Genomic DNA, 22,413 nt, shown 5'->3' with positions numbered 1-22,413 from the left:
CCCAGTTTTCGGTTAAAATAAAGTAATTTAGGCAATTTCCAACAAATTTGGCCAAAGTTTAAGCCAGAAGCCGTTATAAATCTATGTATTTGAAGGAAACAAATGTTTAAATGACAGTTTTCTGCCAAACTAAGGCGACTTAAGATACTTCTAATCGATTTTTGGTTGAAATTGGGCCAAAAGTCAATCTAAATCAATGTATTTCAACAAAATAAATACTTAAATTAAAATTTTTTGCCAAAATAAAGCGATTTAAGCCACTTCTAATCGATTTTTGCGTGATTTGAATCTAGAAATTGTTGTATCTTTATGAAATAATTGCTTAAGTCCCAGTTTTCGGTTAAAATAAAGTAATTTAGGCCATTTCGAACAAATTTGGCTAAAGTTTTAAGCCTAAAATCGTTGTAAATCAATGTATTTTAACGAAATAAATGCTTAAATCACAGTTTTCTGACAAAATAAGACGACTTAAGCTACTTCTAATCGATTTTTGGTTGATTTTAATCTACTCGCAGTTTTCGGTTAAAATAAAGTAATTTAGGGAATTTCCAACAAATTAAGCCAAAAGTCGTTGTAATCACTAGATATATTTTAAGGAAATAAATGTGTAAATGCCTCTTAATTGCGTTATCGATTCTTACGCCATCCCACACCGCCGCTTAATGGCCATCAAATCGCTTAAATAACATCACCATGATTATTCCTCCCAGTGATCAACCGTCCGTCATGCTCAAACCACTACTTCTTCTCCTCGTACTCGCCGGCGCTCACTCTGCGCCCCTCGGCGACCTCTACCTCCCCGTCGACGACGTCGAAATCCTCACAATCGAAAACTTCAAAAAGTACGTGGAAAACTCCACCAGTGCATGGCTGGTGGAGTTCTACGCCAGTTGGTGCGGCTACTGCCAACGGTTCGCGCCCCCGTGGAAGAAATTCGCCACGGAGACGGCCCCCTGGAGGGACATGGTGAGAGTAGGAGTCTTGGAGTGCTCGGACGAGATCAACACACCGATTTGTCGCGAGTTTGGGATTGTTAAATACCCAACTGTGCGGTATTTCCACGAGAATTACCACTTCGGGGGTGGTGATTTTGGGGTGGTGGTGCCTCGCGAGTTTCCGGTGACTGTGGACGCGATCAAGAAGAACGTCATTGAGAGGTTTATGACGGAGTTGAGTGAAGGACGAGGAGTTTACCCCAACTTGCTCCCTTATCTTCACTCAAACCTTGAGCCGTTTTTTGACGAAGAAAATGACGATATTTTTTACGGGTTTTTGGTAATTGAAGAAGATAATTACTTAGGGGGGGAGGTGGCTTTAGATCTCCACAAAACTCCCAATATTACCATCAGACACGCTCTTTATAATAACACAAATTTGGTGAAAAACCTCAAAATTGAGAAATTCCCGACTCTTGTCATCATCGATCGTAACAACAACTCACAAATCATCACCGAAAATATTGAACACAAGAAGGAGCTAAAATCAACAATTGTCAATTTTTTGGAGAAAGAGGGCGTGAAAATTATTGAATACACCCCTGATAAAAAGGGTCATTTGTCGCAAGACCCCGACCCTAAGCAACACTCAAGAGCCCTTTTGCGTCAAAAAATCAAGAAAATGGGCGACGCAGTGTTTCAGATGGACCTGGAAACGGCCCTTCGCTACGCCCTTGAGCGTGAAGTCGCGACTTCTAGGGTGATCAAAGGTGATCAATTGGTAGCCTTGAAGGCGTTTCTATCCGTGATCAAGAAATACTTCCCTTTTGGTTACAACTCAACTTCTTTCATCACCGATTTGACGAATCTCACGTCTTCGGACGAAGTCCAAGGAGTTCAAATCCAAGTCCTGGTAAAGCAAGCGGAGGAAAACGGGATGTTTTCCACCCCTCAACGCTTCCTTGGGTGTCAAGGGAGTGCTAACCGCTTCCGGGGGTATCCTTGCAGTCTTTGGCGGTTGTTTCACTACCTCACCGTCAATTCAGTCCTTTTGAATGTCAGTAACCGGAAGGCTAATCCGGTGGAAGTCCTAAGTTCCATGCATGGTTACATTAAGCATTTCTTCAGTTGTAGCCATTGTAGTGAACATTTCCAGAAAATGGCCGCTGAGAGGAACTTAACAAGTGTTTCTTCGCTGGAGGAATCTGTTTTGTGGCTTTGGGAGGCTCATAATGTGGTCAATAAACGGTTGAAAGGTGACACCACTGAAGATCCGGAGTATCCCAAAGAACAGTTTCCGACGAGGGTGAGGTGTCCGGAGTGTTACCAGGAGGACGGATCGTGGAAGAAGAAAGAGGTCTTCAAGTATTTGAAGAGAATGTATGGGAGATACAGTGTTAGATATGTCGGGTCGGATACCAAGGTTTTGTTTCCGGGACTTGATAGATGATTTTGTTGTTTATATTTGGAGCGAATTGTAATAATTTCTTTCTTTGTTTTAAAAGAATTGTAAATAATAATTATGTAAGAAGTTTAACACAATAAAATTTTTAAGACTGTTACCTACGGCAACTGAATTATTGTGACGCCTCTGAAATTTCGAAATAGGGTTACGTCACAAGCGAAAAATAATATTTTTATTTATACTTGTGATTAAGTGATTACGATTATACCTCAAATTGGTCAGTTTTAAACGTTTCAAATTAGTTTTTTAACAATGTTGTCAACAAGTTTGTTATGTATGAATTTTCAATAAATTTTATAGTTTTTTCGTAAAAAAATCCATTGATTTCCATTATTTAATTTAATAACTAAGAATTATGATCAGAAAATGAGAGAACAGTCTGGAGCTATCAACTTTAATAAATTTACTTACTTTATCCTTTATCACAGATATTACCAATAGAGGTTTATTGACCCAACTTTATATCAGTAGAATGCAGGTAATTGAGATTATTTAACTTTTAAAACGATTAATAAAATCTGAATTTTTACTACCAAGAACAGTGTCTTATTTTCTTTTCTTATTTTTTAGTAACGGTATAATGAAATAGAAAACAAAACAAATTAGTTATTTTTTACAACTACGTAAAATATAGTTTTTGTGGACGAATCGTTGTTGTTTTCTTACTAAAGCTTCCGAAAACTGTATTTTAGGCATTTTATTATTCAGTCCAAAAAAGATTAATTTTACGGACTTAAATGAGTCCGTAAAATATCTATTTTTGAGAGCGTATACAATTTTTATTATTGTAGTGCTTTTTGTTTCCAAAAATACGTTAATGTAGCTGATTTTTTTCAAAAATTACTAAATTACAAATTACAAAAAGAATTATGTGGGAAACAATCCTATTATACAGGATGTTTCATAACTTGCGCTCTTGAGAAAAATACCGGGTAGGAAAAGATATCAGGAACATGGAAAAAATGTTTAAAAAATTCTATCTGTCAAAAAAATTTGATATTTATTTTTTGACATTTGAAATTTTTTGTCTATTTACACAAATAACGGAAAACACAATTACAATTCCGGATACAGCTTCTAATAGCCCTAGACAACAAGAAAAATGTTTAAAAAAATCTATCTAAAAAATTTCGAAGGTATGATAGTTTAAATTTTACATTTTGACTATTTATTTTTGTTGGAAAAATAACTTTCCAAGTTTTTTTGCTATAGGCTATTAGAAGAGGAAACAAGAAAGCTGTAGGTTTCCTAAATTGTAACTCTGTTTAGTGTTATTTGTGGCTTTTATTAGCTAAATTTTTGTATTATTAAATAATTAAAAAAAAACATATACAAGATCATCAGTTTCATTAAATAGACATAAAAAAATGTCAAATATCAAAAAATAAATGTCAAATTTTTTTTAACATTTTTTTAGTACTCTGTGAGACTATCCAATTACTCGCTTTCAAGAAGGTGCGTGACTTTCCGGACATTCTGTATGTAAAGTTATTTTTCTAGCAGAAATAAGTAGGGTCATGGCGTTAAAAAAATTTGTACTTTTTTCAACCGTTTTCAGCTGAGAAAGTTATTCGAACTTCAAGGCTGGAGAAAGTTAATAAGAGCAAAAAAGTAGGTATTTAATTTTCTTTACAACTCTGGAGTCTGGAGGCTGTGTAAGTTGGTTAAAAGTTGAAAATATTTATCGACATTTAGTAGAAAAATACATCTGTTTTTAATCGTTTCATTGGTTTATAATTCCACTCTAATTTTTCAATCTAATTATTCAGTGAATCAATTTTGCAAACTCTAAAGAGAATTTTTGGTTTCGAGTATTTTTCTTTAGTTTTAAGGTTTTGCTTTTTAACTTATATTTTTGTTATTTCTTGTTTTCTACTTTTTATTATTTTACCTGCATTCGTTTTTTGTTGGTGAATTATTTGTTTTATTTGTTTCTTTTCCAAATAAAGGTCTTATTATTATTATTATTATTATTAGTGTACATCTAGTGTTATGTACCTATAAGTAAAAAGTATAAAACTAAACGTTTTTTGATTGAACTACATACTTACTCTTATTACTTTCGTAAAAAAATGATCGTTTTTTTAAGAATAAAGAATGAGAATAAAGTTTTTGGAAATTTTTCTGTTTTTGAGTTTTGCATTTTTTTAATTACACCTGTAATAAAATGTATAAACAAATTCTGTTTAGATAGTAATTTTTAAATCACAGTCTTTGCGAATTTTTCATGGTAATTGCAACGGTAACTTTTAATTTTTACACTCTATTATTATTTTTGGCAGGTCAAATAACTAAAAATTTGTTCACGTTAACGACATTTTTCATTCACTAGTGAATAAAGCAACATTTTTGTTAATCCTTGAAGCTAAAAACTCGTTCTTTTTCATACTTCCAAGTTCCAACTGGGTGATAAATATTTAACACTAAATCGTTAATGGTCAATATTAGGTTCCAAACTACCTCATAATATTCTAAAACAAAGAAATCATTTGTGAGAAACGCATTTCAGCACATTTATGGCTTGATAATAACAATAAGCGTCAAAATTTATTCACTCAGAAACAAAGTTACATCATGAACAAGGCTTTCGTGTTGGTCCTTCTGGGCATTGCTTGTACCCAAGGGACATTTTTCGGTGCTTTATACTCTCCCAAAGACGATGTGGAAATTCTCACTGGCTACAATTTCAACAAATTTATTCAAAACTCACCCACTGGGTGGTTAGTCAATTTTTACAACACTTCGTCCAATCAGAGTCAAGTATTTGCCTCAATCTGGAAGGAATTTGCTACAGATGCAGCGTCTTGGAGGGATTTAGTGAGAGTTGGGGTCATAGACTGTTCAAACGCGAAAAACGCAAGAATTTGTAACGATTTACCAGTCTATCCCTACCCGTCTGTCTCCTACTTTCACGCACATGGGATGTTTAGGAGAGACAGTTCAGAACACGGTATTTCCATTGGAGAAACACTTGATTTAATGAAACGAAACATTATTAATTTTTTTGCACAGGAAATCGTGACGAGTCATGGAAGAGAGTTAGTAGAATACCCAAGAAGCATAGTACCATTATTGGATTCCAATCAAAACGAACTCTTTAGGGGAGAAAATAAAGATATCCGCTACGTTATCTTGGTGATTGAAGATTACATAAGACCATTAGGGGCCGAAATGGCGTTGCATTTTCGCAAAACACCTCACGTTGCTTTTAAACGCTCTTTGGCCGCGAACTTAATCCAGCAACAACAATTAAAAATTGAGAGTTTACCACACATTATCATCACAGATCGGAACAACAATGTGGAGGTTATTTCAGATGGTGTTAATGGAACCAAAAGCATGAAGTGGGTTCTTACAAAATATCTAAAATTGAAAGGCATCAACCCGGTTGTTGTCATTCCAAGGAAACTGGATAAAATGCCACAGCAACCCAAAAGTAACAACTATGTTATCATTCAAGTCTGAATATTTTGTATTTAATTCTATAAAAATTGACGCAAATAAAAATTATAAAAACACAACTTGAATTTTTAGAAAGAAAAATAAGACAATTATAATTCGAAAAATTCTACAAGTGATCCAGAAAGTCTGAGTCTGTTGGCAATACTGAATTTAATTTTTAAATAGTACCTCTGATTACTCTAACTTCCGGTAACCTGACATTGACAGCCAGTGGTGCCAAATCACCGGATCTGGTAATTTTCATCTTAGTCTGGTGATTTGGTAAAAACTTTAGTAAAAATTCTTATATCTGGTGATTTTATTACAATGAAAAAAAACGTTTTTCGAGCATTTTCCACGTTATCGACCAGAAACTTGTTAAGTCAAATTTCTTCAAAAAACTCGAAAAACTACCAAATTGGTTAAAAACAGTTCTGGTTGTTTTTTTTACAAGATTTTACAAGATCGAAAATGACAATTTATTTTTTTGTTTTTTTCGAATACTTTTTCAAAACAATTCAAAAATTCAACAATTTCGGCCAAAAACGGCGTTATTTTGCCCTTTTTAAGTGCTTAAGCACCTTTTTGAGATAAAAACAAAGAAAATTCTAAAAATTTCGTTGGGGCTGGCAAAAAAATTAAATCGAAATTGATATTATTTTTAGCTTGTTTCGCTCAATTTACTTCGTTTTAAAACCAGATTCTCCTTTATTTTGTAAAATCTGGTTCAAACACGCTTAAAAATCACAAAAACAATTGTTATTGATGTTATTTTGTTTGTTTCACTCGATTTAACTTGTTTCTGAGCAAAATAAGACCAAAATAAGCTGAGAATGTTTTTAAGCACGTTTTTGTACTAAAATCTCAAGTTTTTTGCGAGATTTCGCTAAAACGAACTGAAAAATCAAGATATTAATTCGAAAATTACATTATTATTATTATTATTATTCTTGAGCGTTTTAGCATGTTTTTTTAGCTAGAAACTCAATTATTTCGCAAAATTGGTTAAAAAACAAAGAATTAGGTCGAAAATGATATAATTTTTTCCTTTTTCGAATGTTCAAACAGATTTTCAAGCTAAGAACTCTATTTTTTGTGAGAGTTTGCTATAGCGTGTCAAAAATCGCTACATTGTTATAAAAAATATTATATTTTAATATTTTTACCTAACTCTTAAGCTTTAACTTGATTATTTCCTTAAATTTTCTTGAAGAAAAAATAATCGAAAACCACCAAATTGGTTAAAAAAACTTATTTTAGTTTTTTTGAATGCTTTTTCAGCTAGAAACACAATTATTTTGCAAAATTTTGTCAAAAACAAGCCACAAATTCAATAAAATAGCCCAAATACGGCGTTTTTTCGAGTGTTTAAGGATGTTTTTGAGAGACAAAAACACAAAAAGTTAAAAGTTTAAAAAATTGCATTGAAGCAGGCAAATTAACTCGAAATTAATATAATTTTTAGATTGTTCCGCTTCGTTTTTGAACCAGGGCTCATTTATTTTACAAAATCTTGTTCAAACCCGCTTAAAAATCACATAAACAATTCATATTGATGTTATTTTGTTTATTTCACTCGATTTAACTGTTTTTTTAAGCAAAATTAAGACAAAAATAAACTAAACCACACAATTTGACCGAAAATGCGCAGTTTTGTACTTTCTAGATTTCGCTAGAACAAACTAAAAAAATGAAGAAATAAAGTAAGTCTAGAATTACATTATTTTTGCATTTCTCGAGCATTTTAGCACGTTTTTCAGCTAAAAACGCAATTATATATTTTGCAAAATTTTGTTGAAAACAAACCGAAAAATCATATAGAATTAAGAAGCAGTTATTCTGGATCAGTGTTGCCAGGTCTGGTAAAATTTCACCAGATGTGGTAATTTTTATACTAGTTTAATTTGGTGAAAACTTTTGTAAAAATTAATGTATTTTGAAATAATTTTTTTAAATTGAGTATTTGCCCAAATGTTAGTAAAATTAATTTTAATTTGATTTTTTAATTATTGTAGTAAATTCAGTCAAAAATAATGACACTTTTTTGTATTTTTTTGAGCATTTTGCACGTATTTTAATCCATACAGAAACTCAAATGCTAAATTTTCTCAAAACAAGTTAAAAAATTGAGAAACAGTTTTGTTTTTAAATGATATTTTACTTAACAAGTTTAAAAAATCGCAAAAATGGGTGAAAAAGTACATTATTTTGTCTATTTCTGAGCGTTTTATTATGTGTTTAACCTGAAATAGAACTACAAAATTTTGTTAAAAACAAACCAAAAGTTTATCAAATTAGACCAAAACCAATGTTATTTTTGAATTTTTAGAGTTCACGTTCTTAAAACACATTTGAATTTTTGCTAAAACTGACTGAAAATTTACCAAATTAGATTGAAATTGATATCATTTCAGCGTGTCTCACTGGATTTAGTTCGTTTTTGAACCAGTGACTCATTTATTTTGCACGATATTGTCAAAATATGCTTAAAAACAACAAAAATAAATTGATCAAAATTGATCTTATTTGTTTGTTTCATTCGATTTAGCTCTTTTTAAGTAAAATTTTGTCAAAAAGATAAAATAAACATTAAAAAATATCGTCAAAAATGGTGTACATTGCAAGATTTTGCTTAAACAAACCAAAAAAACCATCAAATTACGTCATTATTTTTGCCTTTAAAGTAAAAACGTAAATATCGTGTGATTGTAAATGTGAGAAATTCAATTTCCATAAAACAAATATAGCACTTTAATGTGTTTTTTATTTCGTTTTTCTAATCACACATTAGTTGGCATGCAAAAAACACTTGCACTGTTTTTTTTGGGGCTCCTGTGTGCCGAGAGGGTGCCTCCCCGTGTTTTGTACTTCCCCACCGATGACGTGGAAATTCTCGATGTCACCAACTTCAACTACATCAAGAATTCACCCACTGCTTGGTTAGTGACTTTTTATGGAAAAACGTGCAAACACAGTCACGAATTCGCCCCGATTTGGAGACAGTTTGCGTCAGAAGCAGCACCGTGGAGAGACATTGTAAGAGTGGGGGTTGTGGATTGTTCAGATACCAAAAACACGAAGCTTTGTGACGAATTCAAAATCGACTCACTTCCCACTTTGAGATATTTCCACGAAAAGTCCCGGTTTGGGGCCAATAATCCAGGACTGGACATCTCAGTTGGGATCAATCTTATTTTTACAAAACGTTTTATTTTTAAAACAATCGTGGGGGAAATTATGAAGGGTAGAGGGAGGATTTATCCCCGTGGTTTAGTACCATACCTTCACACTAATTCAACAGAACTGTTTATTGGAGAAGAGACAAATACATATTTGGTTTGGGTGATTGAAGATATTCTTAGACCTTTAGGGGCTGAAATGGTTATGCACTTTCATAGAACACCAAAGGTTTCTTTCAGGCGTTCACAACCAAACTCGTTTAGTGTTTTTCCGAAAATTGTGTTTGCAGATCGTGAAAATAGTTTGGTGGTAATTGAGAAAAATATAAACGGAAGTCTCGAAATGAAGCAAATTATTAGCGATTTTCTGAAGAGTAAGGGTATAACGCCTTATGTAATTATTCCAGCTAAAGTGGAAAAAATGTACCCAAGAGTGTGACAAGTCTAAATAAAGATTATTTTTATTGGGAGTGTTATTTATTCTCGTAAAATTTAATGATTGAAAAAAAATTGAATAGTTTTTGTAAAAAAATAATTGTTTCATTTTTGCTCATTTTGCAATACTCAAGTGTTAAGTCCCGTTACAAAGCTTTTTTATTCTTAAACTTCAAAAATCGATGTTTCCGATTTTTTCAATACCAATCAAGAGTTCAAGTCTAAGTAAAGTTACCCCGAAATCGATACTACGTCCAAAATTTTAGACGTTTTAATTTTTGGACCAAAAATGAGTTGTGAAATATTGGATTCAAACCTATAGCAAAAAAAATTATCCCTAGTTTAAGTCTTTGTTAAAATAAATAATTAACAAAAAACAACTAAAAAAACATTGTCACTTTAAACTTTAGTATTTTACTACTATATAGGCAACATACTATTTTATGGAGCGTATTAAGAATTGTCCAACAACGAATGTAGTTTGAAATTATTAATTTGTCATAAAGAAATGTGAATAACTATTTTATATTAAATTAACTTTAATAAAAAAGTATAAAAAATAAATTAGTACCTAAAAAAAAGGCAGTGCCCGGAATGCAACTTTAACAATTTAATTAAAAAACCTACTAAATAAAAAAATAGATTCATTTAATTGCAGGTCATCTTTAAATCAAAGTTTTTATTTAAAAAAATTGCATATTAGGTTCCTATTAAAAAACACAATTTTTACAACAAAACTCTTGTCGACTTGAATTAATTATAAATTATAAGATAGTAGAGGTTGTAAAAAAATGTGAATAATTAAATAAACACTTCTAATAAACAATTTTTTTAAGTTTTTTTATCAAAAAGCTTTCCTTGTATTTTTTTAGATTATATAATAATTTATATATAACAAGTCGAAAAATCATCAATTTCATTAAGAAAATAATTTCATTTGTTCTCTTTTTATGTGATTTCACTTATCAGAGTCAAAAAATTGCTAAATTTAGTCGAAAAGTAAGTATGTATATTATTTTGGACTTTTTCAGAGCGTTTTAGTACGTTTTCCAACTAGAAACAAAACAATTTTGTAAAATTTCGTTAAAAACAAGCCGCAATCTTCCTAAATTACGCCAAAATTAATGTTATTTTTTAGTTCTACTCGATTTCAATAATTTTTGAGCTAAATTAAACCAAAAACCGTGTTATGTTTGCCTTTTACAAGCATTTAAGCACGTTTTTGAACAAATTTACGAGATTTATGTAAAAAAACGTAAACGTAAACCTTCGACACTTATTACAAAAATTTAAATCACAATCTTGTAATCTAGAAAAAATAATACTTGTAAATGTAGCAACTTTTCAGCTCAGATCTGGTGAATTTAATTTTTTGAGCTGGCAACCCTTGAAAATATTTTCAATGTGTAGCAAGGTTCTATGCATGGAACCTTGATTGAGCCAACCCCAGGGTTACGGAATTTTATCTGTTCTAGGGAAAAAGAGAATTTATGTGTAAATGTAGAGAAAATTTTTATCTTCGACAAAAAAAGACATTTTTGCATTTTTGCATTTTTGTTTTGAAAATATATTGTTTTCGGTTTGTTAACACTTCACTACGAAGAAAAATTAATGGTGTTTATTTCTAATATTGAACAGATAAATGAGTACGATATCTTTTCTTTGTATTAATGAACTTCATTTACCATAAAATATCATTTTTTCGGGGTCTCAGAAAGCCAAAAATTTTCCTATTTTTTTTCCAAACGGCGTGAGGTAAAATTGTGAAATTGTGGAATCTCACTTTTGCTTCTATGAAAACTGATACAATATGAGTGATTAATGAATGACCTTAGTATTTTTTTTATAATTATAGCGATATTGCATTCAAAATCATCTGTAGACATTGAAGCACCCTGTATTGAAAATTATATATACATTTAAAAAACATTTTTTTAAGTTCAATGTTCAATTGTAAACTTTTTTTTCGTTAAAAATTACAATGTTTGTTTATCTTATAAACAAAGTTGATATCTGGTGCTCTTGAAAAAACATATGATAACAATGTCACAATTTATACAACTCATATCTTACGTCACTTGATAACCAAATTCGATTAAGACAAATATCTCTAACAGTAATAAAGCGTTCTTTGTGCTTTAGTAATTTTCACACCATGAAGAAAATCACCGTTTTCCTCCTCACTTTTTTCCTATCAATTAGCACACAAAGTGATGAATTATTGTACGAGTCTAGTGACGGTGTTGAAATCCTCGACGTCAACAACTTCAACACCAAAGTTGAAAATTCCCAAACTGCTTGGTTAGTGAAATTCTACCTCGGCTGGTGCGGAACTTGTCAAAAACTTTCAAGTGAATGGAAGAAATTTCGCAATGAAATCATCCAATGGACAGATTTGGTCAATGTGGGGGCTATTTCGTGCTCAGACCCTGTCAATACACCAATTTGCGTGGATCACAACATCAGTGCTTACCCCACAGTCAAGTATTTCCCCGAAAATTACACAAGTTTAAATTTAGGATCAGTAATACTCAAAGGCGAACACTTGGATGTCAAGTCAATTAAAGAAAGAGTAATTGAGAGAATTAGGACTGAAATTATTGAAGGCCGAGGTCAAATGTATCCAAATTTGTCACCATACAAGCACTCGAATCTTGAAAACTTGTTCGAAGGGTTGAGTGAAAGTGTAAAATATGTTTTTCTCGTGGTGGAATCCCCGGATCAGTGTTTGGGGGCTGAAACCGCCTTGAATTTACACAAAACTCCAAATATTTCTATCAAATATTCTCTCAGTACCAACACTGAGTTAATGAAAAATTTACAAATCACGAAATTTCCAACAGTGGTTGTTCTAGACCGTTACAAAAACGTTTCAAAACGGTTCACAGAAAATACCAAGGATGTGATTGAGTCATTTTTGGTCCACAATGGTTTAGAAATAAAAATCCTTGAAACAAACCCCAGAAAAAGTAGCAAAGTTGCCCCCACACAATCGCTTTTGAGTCAAATAATTAGAAAAATGGGGGACGTTATTTTCCAAGTGGACTTTGAAGCTGCATTGAGATACTCCCTGAAACAGGAGATTTCAGTGGTTAAAGTGATAACAAACGAGCGTTTGGAAGCATTAAAAGCTTACTTAACTGTGATTGAAAAATACTTCCCTTTTGGTTATAAAAACTCGTCTTTGGTAACCAACCTAATCAAAGTTACGTCAAACCGTGAAAAAGTTCAAGGTGTTGAAATACTCCAACTTGTGGAAAAAGCTGAAAAAAATCACTCGTTTTCGTCATCTCAAACCTATCTAGGGTGTCAAGGGAGTGTCAAGGGAAAACGAAGATATCCCTGCAGCTTATGGCAGCTCTTCCACTACTTAACTGTCAATTCTGAAGATCCGAGAGAAGTCCTAAATGCGATGCATGGTTATATCAAGTATTTTTTCAGTTGTGGTGGTTGCAGTAAACATTTTCAGCAAATGGCAATTGAGAGAAATTTACAGGGTGTTTCTTCGTTTGAAGAAGGGCTTTTGTGGTTATGGGAGGCTCATAATGTTGTGAATGAGCGTCTGAAAGGTGACATAACTGAAGATCCGGTGTTTCGGAAAGAACAGTTTCCGGCGAGGTTACAGTGTCCAGAGTGTTATGAAGAAGATGGGTCGTGGAGGAGGAGGAAAGTGTTTGAATATTTGAAGAAAATGTATGGGAAGTATAATGTTAGATATATTGGTTCTGACACCAGAGTTTTGTTTCCCGGTTTAGACAAGATGTTCTAAACTTTTATACAATTTTACATTTTTATAAAAACGAAAAATAATTGTATTATGTTAATAAACGAATTTTGTAATATAATTTCTGTCAATATTTTAGTACATATTTCTTCATGTTTTAAAGCTTTTGTCCTACTTTTTAAAATTTACTTGAATTGTTAGTACTATGCCGCTGCGACTTTGCGCCCTCGGGCAGTCTCTCTGCTTTAATTCAATATAATCATTCAAACACAAAATATATTTTTCGCGTTTTTACAACGTTTTATGTACTTTTGGACCCCAAAAAGTCCATTTGTAGACATTTTTAACAATTTGTTAAAGTAAGAGCACATACAACTAAAAAATCAATTCGCTAAAAAATCCTTAAAACAATCAAATGAAGAAATGTAGATGATAATCGAAGAAGAAGAAAGAGTAGAGACTATGAAAATATGTTTTAAGAAATCAGCTGTAAATAATAATTATGTAGGAAAAAAAACTTTAATAAAAAAAATAGACTATTAGACTCTGAAGTTTCAAAAATAAGAAATAATACTTGTCAATAGTGATAAAAATATGTGTCCAGTTGATGAAAGTTTTCATCCACTAGTGAATAAAACAAAATTTTATTGGTAACGAAAAATAATTGTATAAGTTTAATAAACGAGTTTTGTAATATAATTTATGTCAACATTTTTCATATTTCTTCATGTTTTAAAGCTTTTGTGCTCTCTTTTAACATTTACTTAAATTGTTAGTATTTGAATTTGAATTTTGTTTAAGATTTTATGCCGCTGCGACTTTGCGCCCCCGACCAGTGTCTTTGCTTTATTTCAATATAATCATTCAAACACAAAATATATTTTTCGCGTTTTTACAACGTTTTATGTACTTTTGTACCCCGAGAACTCCATTTGTAGTGGTATTTAACGATTTGTTAAAGTAAGAGCACATAGAACTAAAGAACGAATTCGCTAAAAACTCTTCAAAACGATCAAATAAATAAATAAAGAAATGTAAATGATAATTGACGAACAAAGAGAAAGAGTACATAATATGAAAATATGTTTTTCTACTTTGCGTTCGTACTAAGATCCATTACGAAACTGTTTTGGATTTCGTAATGAACAAAAACAGTGCTATAAAAATTATACTAAAAAGAGGGAAATTTAGTCTTATAATGTTGGCGACCTAACCGTTTTTCCATCGAACTGTCAGTGTCAATCGGTCTAACGCAAATGAAATTATTCAACTACGAAATTTTTGCTGTGTTTGGTTTAATTAATCATATACTATTAAAAAACAGCTGTAAATAATAATTATATAACAAAAACTTCAATAAAACATAATTTTTAATAAAAAATAATAATACTAGACTTTTAGACTCTGAAATTTCGGAATTAAAAAATTATACTTAGTAGTAAAAAAAACTCTTTAAACAATTAAATGAAGAAATGTAAATGATAATCGAAGAACAAGGAGAAAGAGTAGAGAATATCAAAATATATTTAAAAAAAATCTGCTATAAATAATTACATAAGAAAAGCTTTAATAAAACAAAATTTCTAATAAAAAAAATAGACTGATAGACTCTGAAATTTCGAAATTAAAGAATAATACTTGTCAACAGTAATAAAAATACGTGTCCAGTTGATGAAATTTTTAATCCACTCTAGTGAATAAAACAGAATTTTATTGATTTTTGAATCTAAAAAATCATTTTTTTACACATTTGAAATGATTGTATTATTTTAATAAACAAATTTTGTAATATAATTTCTGTCAACATATTTCATATTTCTTCATGTTCTAAAGCTCTTGTGGTATCTTTTAACATTTACTTGAATTGTTAGTATTTGAATTTGAATTATATGACTTTATGCCGCTGCGACTCTGCGCCCCCGACCAATGTCTCTGCTTTAATCCAACATAATCATTCAAACGCAAAATACATTTTTCGCATTTTTACAACGTTTTACGTACTTTTGTACCTCGACAAAAGCATTTGTAGGGGTTTTTAACTATCTGTTAAAGTTAAAAAAAAAACTCTTCAAAACAATCAAATAAAGAAATGTAGATAAAAATCGAAAAAAGAAAGAGAAAGAGTAGAAAATATAAAAATATGTTTTAAAAGAATCAGCTGTAAATAATAATTATGTAAGAAAAGCTTGGATAAAACAAAATTTTTAATAAGAAAAGTAATATTAGACTGTTAGACTGAAATTTCAAAATTAAAAAATAATACTTTTCAACAGTAATAAAAATATGTGTCCAGTTATTGAAATTTTTAATCCACTAATGAATAAAACAAAATTTTGTTTGATATTTGAACCTAAAAACTCGTTTTTTTATACTTCCAATTGGGTGTTAAATATTTGATACTAAACGTTGTAATAAATCGTTAATGGTCAACATTATGTTCAAAACTACCTCATAATATCCTAAAACAAAGAAATCATTTGCGATAAACGCATTTCAGCACATTTACGGCTTTATAAAAATAAACGTCAAATTTTTTTCACTCAGAAACTACGTTACATCATGAACAAGACTCTTGTGTTAGTTCTTTTAGGCATTGCTTGTGCCCAAGGTACAATGTTCCGTGAAATGTTTTCTCCCAACGACGATGTTGAAATTCTCAATTCGCACAATTTCAAGAAATTTGTCTACAACTCACCAACTGGATGGTTAATCAATTTTTACAGCAGTTTGTCTAATCGCAGTCAAGAATTTGCCCCAACTTGGAAGGAATTTGCTACAGATACAGCGTCCTGGAGGGACTTAATGAGAGTGGGAGTTTTCGACTGTTCATCCCAGGGAAACAATAGAATTTGCTTCATGTTCCATGTTTTTTCATACCCTTCTGTCTTGTACTTTAGCGAAAATAGTGTGTCTGAAGGTAGCTTCAATTCAGGAATTTCTATAAGCTCTTTAGAGCCACTGGATATAATTAAACAAAGTATTATTAACCAGTTAGTACTTTCCATCCACCAGAGTCACGGAAAAGAGTTGTTAAAATTCCCAAGAAGCATAATACCAACGATGGACACCAATGAAAATAAACTTTTCGAAGGACAAAAGAAAAATATCCGCTATGTTATCTTGGTAATTGAAGATTACGTAAGACCATTAGGGGCCGAAATGGTGTTGCATTTTCGCAGAACTCCTAATGTTGCTTTCAAACGGGGTTCGGCCGTGCTTTTAACCGAGAAACAGAAACAGAAAATTAAAAGTTTACCCCAAATTGTCATCACAGATCGGAACAACAATGTGGAGATTATTTCAGAGGGTATTAATGGAACCAAAAGCATGAAGTGGGTTCTTACAAAATATCTAAAATCGAAAGGTATCAAACCAGGTGTTATCATTCCAAAAAAACTAGACCAAATTCCACCCAAAGTAGAGAAAAAACCCAAAGACACCAAATATGTCCTCATTCGTGTCTAATTTTTACACTATTCACCATTTGCTTTGTATTAAAGTCTGTAAAAGCTGACCAGTAAATAAAAATTATAAAACAATTTTTCAAACATTACTTAGTCAATAATTAAGACATTTCTCGTGCTAAAAAAAATTAAATTATAGGCTGATTTAGCTAAATATTTCAGGAGTTTGTATAGTTGGTTGCATATACATTAGGCTAAAACTTGCAATACATTTCACAAATGCAAAAAAGTACATAAAAACTTTGTTGTTCGGGTCCAAATTAAATATTTCCTATTTTTTCAGAAAAATGTAAATATTAGAAAAAGACAATTTATTTATTTAGTTAAGTATTTATTTATCTTATGCATACAAAAAAAACACTTATTTTATTAGCAAAAATAATTATTCACAAATGACCCAAAGCCTGCGTAGGGGGAACGTGGGTTAAATAGAAAATTACGTTTTAATATCACACGGATCGTTTAATCAGAAAATTCAATTCAAGTGCGATCAAGTAAATAAATTCATTCAAAACACACCGTACAACTCCCACATTTATGTTCCTCCAAAAACAATATTGTTTTCGGTATTTTTTCATGATAAATTAGGCACTTGATGTGTGAAATTATCTAATTTTTTAGACTATTGGATTAAATAATCAGTTGGAGTAATTGTTAAGATTTTGAAACGAAAAATATTTATAGTGAAATATTAAACTTTGCGAAAATTGATTAACTTGAAGAAAGAAATTACTCATTAACAAGGTTTTTCCGTACTCCCACGAGTAAATAAACACCATTCTATCGTTTTTCACAAACATGCAACAAAAACAATGCAGATTAAGTCGTTTCGTAATAATAAATGTCTACATTTTGCATAAATCGACCGTATCAAATTGCCTCCCACAATTTTTAATTTCAAATAACGACGTTACGTACGACTGAACTTTTTCATTTAACCTTACGTTAGCAACATCAAACAGAAATCAGTCTTTGTGGAAAAAAAATCAAAGTAATAAAAAAATAAATAATAAAGAAGTCTAAAAATCTCGAAAACGGCTGATCTCAAATATAGTAAATATAAGTTTCATAACTTTTACAAAATAACTCGGAAAATCAAAAAAATAAAACAACGCTTTCATTTAAAATAACAAAGATGATACCCATTTCCGGTATATGTAACCGCTATCAGTGTTGCCAAGGCTGGTGAAATTTCACTATATCAGGTGATTTTTATGGTAGATTTGGCGAAAACTTTTGTAAAAATTGAATATTTTTCACGATATTTTTAGAAATCTGTAACTGCAGTTACAGCAGAAAATTAAAAGGTATATTTTGAAATTATTCTTTTAGAATAAAATTTGCCCAAACCTTTGAAAAATTAAGTTTTCTGCGTAATCGTCTAGAAACAAAATTTGATTTTTTAATTAGTGATCCTTTTGAACATTTTGTACGTTTTTTGTTCAGAAACTCAATTATTTAACCACATTTTTTCAAAAATATGTCAAAAAATCATCAATTTAGTTAAGAATATAATTTTATTTGTTTTTTTTTTATGAGATTCCACTCATAAAGGGTCAAAAAATCGCTAAATTTGTCCACAAAGTATATTATTTTGGTCTTTTTTAGAGCGTTTTAATACATTTTTCAGCTAGAAACACTATTATTCTGCAAAGTTTCTTTACAAACAAACCGAAAATTCACCAAATCAGACCCAAAATAATGTTATTTTTTCATTTAGAGTGTTTCAGCACGTTTTCGAAATACATTCAACGTTTTGCGAAAACTGACTAAAAAATTACCAAATCAGATTAAAATTGATATTATTTTAGATTGTTTTGCTCGATTTTTTCGTTTTGGAACCAGAAAACTCACTTATTTTCAAAGATTTTGTCAAAATATACCTAAAAGTTACAAAAAAAGATATTGATGTTATTTTATTAATTTCACTCGATTTAACTGGTTCTGAACAAGATTAAAACAAAAATAAACCGAAAAAACTCAAAATTGCATAAAAAATGTGTTACTTTATCTTTTTTTTAAGTCTTTAAGCACGTTTTTGAACCAAAATCTGTTTGTTGCGGAATTTTGCGAAATCAAACCCACACAAAAACACCAAATCAAGTCATTGGGTGGTATGAATTAATTGTAGCAAAAGCATTATTTACTACTATAGTCTTGTCTCTTTCTTTCGCATAAAATCTAAATTACGTCTATCTTTTACTATTACAAGCAGAATCATTTACTTAACTTTATTCATTCTTTTTGTCTTTTTCAAGTGTTTCGCCATGTTTTTTAAATAAAAACGTAAATATTTCGAAAAAAATATAAACAATTACCGAGTTAGACCAATGTTGGCCTACTTCAAGCAAATGTAAAAAAACGTAAACCTTCGACATTTATTAGAAAAATTAATGCTTCCAGTTTGAGGTTTAGCCGGCACATCCTATACAGGGTGCGTCAGAACTCGCGCCCTAGAGAAAAAAACATGGAAAAAATGTTTAAAAAAATTAATCTATAAGTTATGAGAATTTAAATTTTGCACTTTGACTCTATTTATTTCTGTTGGAAAAATAATTTTCCAGGTTTTTTTGCTACAGGTTATTAGAAGAGGAAACAAGGAAGCTACATCCTAAATTGTAACTCCGTTTGACGTTATTTGTGGCTTTTATTAGCAAAATTTTTGTACTTTTACTAAATAATTGTAAAAAAGCATATACAAGATCATCAGTATCAATAAATAGACATAAAAAAATGTCAAATGTCAAAAAATTTATGTCAACATTTCCATGTTCCTAGTATCTTACCTTACTTGAAATTTTTCTCTGGGGCGTGTTCTGGCGCACCCTGTATAACGTTGTTAACAAGAATGATTACAGGTTGTGAGGTTGATAAGAACAAACACCAAAGTTACATAAGAAAGTAGTTGTACTCTCAATTGTATTTTATTATTTACATGCATTTCACTTAATCAAGCATAAAACACTTTGTATAAAATAGTCAATAAATACAATAAAAAACCGGCAAAAAATTTAAAATACGTAATCAGTCACGTTTTGTTGCAAAAATATAAAACAACCTTGATCTTGTACCTACCCAACAAATAAAATGCAATCGACTAAACAACTAAAATATTTACATAACAAAGTAGTATTCTTTGGTAAACAAAAGAATGTGATGTAACTTAAACCTAGTAAATCACAAATGTTCGTTGTCCATTTCCAGGGCCCCTCCACCATCATCAATCACACTTTACCCAACAGGTCGTAAACGTACGGCTTTTTCCGATAGCCTCGCTTTAGAAATATACGTATTAGTACAGCTAGTAATAAAAAAGAAAACACATATAAAATAAAACACATACTCATATCTAACTGTCTAAAAACGCTGCTGGATCCGCTCGACGCCGCCTTCCCCCCCTCCAAGCCGACGTGGAGGAGCGTCGTGTCCGACCCGATGTACCTCACATTAATCCCGTTATACATCTGCTTGATATACTTCAACACCTCCAACAACTCCCAATTATTGTTATTCCGACACGTCGGACACCTCTCCTTCGACGGGAACTGCACCTTCGGGAACTCGGGATCCTCCGTCTGGTCCCCAGCCAGACGCTTATTCACCTCGTTGTGCGCCATCCACAGCCACATCACCGACGAGTCCAACGACGACACGTTGTGCATCTCTCTCCGCAACGCCATCTCCTGGAAGTGCTGACTGCAATCGTGACACCCGAAGAAGTTCTTCACGTAGCCGTGCATCACATTTAGGACTTCCAACGGGTCAGCGCGTCGGTTATTTACATTCTGCTCCGCTGAATTCACCGTTAGGAAATGGAACAACTTCCATAAACCGCAAGGGTAGCCCCGGAAAGCCGGGGAACTCCCCCGACACGCCAACCATTGCTGGGGGGAGGAAAACACGTAACTGGTCTCACCCTCGGCTCGGGTTATCACTTCGGCTAGTTCCGAGCCGGGGACGGAATCGGCCGAAGCTTTCATCGCCAGTTCGGTGAGGAAGAGTTGGCCGCCGCGGCCAAAGGGGAAGTACTTCCGGAGGATGTTTAAATAAGAGCGCAAAACTTGCAATTTCTCGCCTTCGATGAGTTTAGTTGTCGCGATTTCGTGTTTAAGGGAGTAGCGAAGGGCCGTTTCAAGGTCCATTTGGAACACGACATCACCCATACTCTTAATCCTCTCTTTCAAGGCCTGCTTTGCACGCTCCTGGATCAGTGAAGACATGTCAGGGACTTCGACATCGAGCCACTTCCCCGTGAAAATCTCCTGTTTCGGAGTCTCATCCGTGACTCTCACATGTTTCTTTTGCAAAAATTGACCAATCACAAGCTTGATCTCTTGTCTTGACCTTGCACTTGTATGGACTTGATAATTCAAATTGCGATCAAAACTGATCACAATCGGAATTGTACTAATCCCAAACTTGTTCAAAAGACTTGTATTGTTATCAAATGTGTATCTGATAACGATGGGGGTTTTGTGTAAGTCGAGAGTAACCTCAGCCCCTAAAAAACTCCCCGGTTTTTCGACCACCAAAAACCCAAATTGGGCCTCACTCCCGTCAAAGACTCGTTCAAGAGTGGACTGTTCGTAGGGTAACAAATTCGGGTAAAGCCCCCCTCGGTGCTCCCTTTGCTCGGTCACAAGCCTCTCGATGAGGTAATGTCGGTGGGCCACCACATCGTCGCCTTTTTGCACCGCCACGCCGAGGTTTTGGGGCCCGGGTTGGTACCCCTCGTGGAAGTACCTCAATGTGGGGTACGCCATGATCTCGTATTCGCGACAAATCGGTGTGTTCTCGTCGACTGAGCAATCCAAGGCTGCGATTTTCACCAAGTCGCTCCAGCCCTTCACATCGGTCGCGAGGGCTTTCCACGAGGGGGCGAAGCGCTGGCAGAAGCCGCACCAGCTGTTGTAGAACTCGACAAGCCAGGCGTGGTTGCTGCCCATTACTTGAGATTTGAAGTTGTGCACTGTGAGGATGACGACGTCGTCGTCGGGGGAGTAGAGACCTTGGCCTTCGAGAAATTGTTTGTATTTTTTTTGCTCGTAAATGGAGAGAGATGCGTTGTTCACGAGGTGGATTGACAGGGCGAGGATGAGGGCGAGTAGGGTGCACCGTCTTTGCATCTTGTTTTGAGGTTATAACCACACACGTCACTCACTACGTTCACGAATGTACTGAGAAAGGATTTTGATGGGATTTATAATTACGACGATAAGGAGCGAGCTTTGCTGCACTTTTATTGGTAATTCAATTATTTAAAGTGAATGAACTGACTGTTGTTTACGTACACAATTGTCATAATTTTGACAGATCAGGTTATGACAGCTGTTTAGAAAGTCGAAAGTGATACACTTTCCATACTTTTTTTTTGTAAAAATGATTAACATTGAATTAAAAGATATTGATTAGTTGATAATGATAGTAATTTGTCCAATAGCACAAATAAAGATTAGGAGTATAATAAGCGAGCGATAAAAATTGATAAATGACGGTGCCCAATTTATTAGGGGAAGCTGGGACAAAATAACCACGGTGCAACAAGGTGAGAGAAAGCACAGCAGCTAGAAAAAAAAAATGTAATAAAATAATTACATTTTTTTAAGTATTTTAAGTAAAACCAAATTTTAAAAAATGTATAATTTTATCGTATATGTGAATTTATTGCAAGTAAAGAATGAATAATTTAACTCTCTCAGAGCCTTTTGGGACTTTTCTTTATCTTTTCTTACGAAGGTTTTGATCAAAATTTGTTTATGGAAATTAGTTT

At 32.6% G+C, this 22,413-nt stretch overlaps 3 protein-coding genes across 3 annotated transcripts; 2 read left to right on the top strand and 1 right to left on the bottom strand.

The window, feature by feature from the left end:
• The first annotated feature begins 715 nt into the window (after positions 1-715).
• LOC123003686 (sulfhydryl oxidase 2-like) lies at positions 716-2,497 on the top strand. Its single transcript, XM_044396625.1, has one exon. It carries the CDS (start codon positions 727-729, stop codon positions 2,383-2,385), a length of 1,659 nt encoding a protein of 552 aa, XP_044252560.1. The 5' UTR covers positions 716-726; the 3' UTR covers positions 2,386-2,497.
• Positions 2,498-11,513: 9,016 nt separating this feature from the next.
• LOC123004359 (sulfhydryl oxidase 1-like) lies at positions 11,514-13,319 on the top strand. Its single transcript, XM_044397597.1, has one exon. It carries the CDS (start codon positions 11,611-11,613, stop codon positions 13,222-13,224), a length of 1,614 nt encoding a protein of 537 aa, XP_044253532.1. The 5' UTR covers positions 11,514-11,610; the 3' UTR covers positions 13,225-13,319.
• Positions 13,320-19,532: 6,213 nt separating this feature from the next.
• Positions 19,533-22,041, bottom strand: LOC123010997 (sulfhydryl oxidase 1). Its single transcript, XM_044408279.1, has 2 exons — positions 19,987-22,041; positions 19,533-19,918 (listed from the first exon to the last, which is right to left on the bottom strand). Exons 1-2 carry the CDS (start codon positions 21,767-21,769, stop codon positions 19,875-19,877), a joined length of 1,827 nt encoding a protein of 608 aa, XP_044264214.1. The 5' UTR covers positions 21,770-22,041; the 3' UTR covers positions 19,533-19,874.
• Between the last annotated feature and the right edge of the window lie 372 nt (positions 22,042-22,413).

This window comes from Tribolium madens, unplaced genomic scaffold, assembly GCF_015345945.1.
Source record: "Tribolium madens isolate multiple individuals breed KSU strain unplaced genomic scaffold, Tmad_KSU_1.1 Scaffold_11;HRSCAF=98;Tcas5.2_LG3b, whole genome shotgun sequence".
Taxonomy (NCBI): domain Eukaryota; kingdom Metazoa; phylum Arthropoda; class Insecta; order Coleoptera; family Tenebrionidae; genus Tribolium; species Tribolium madens.
Note: the sequence above shows the minus strand (reverse complement) of the source record. Positions and strands in the feature narration are given on the sequence as shown.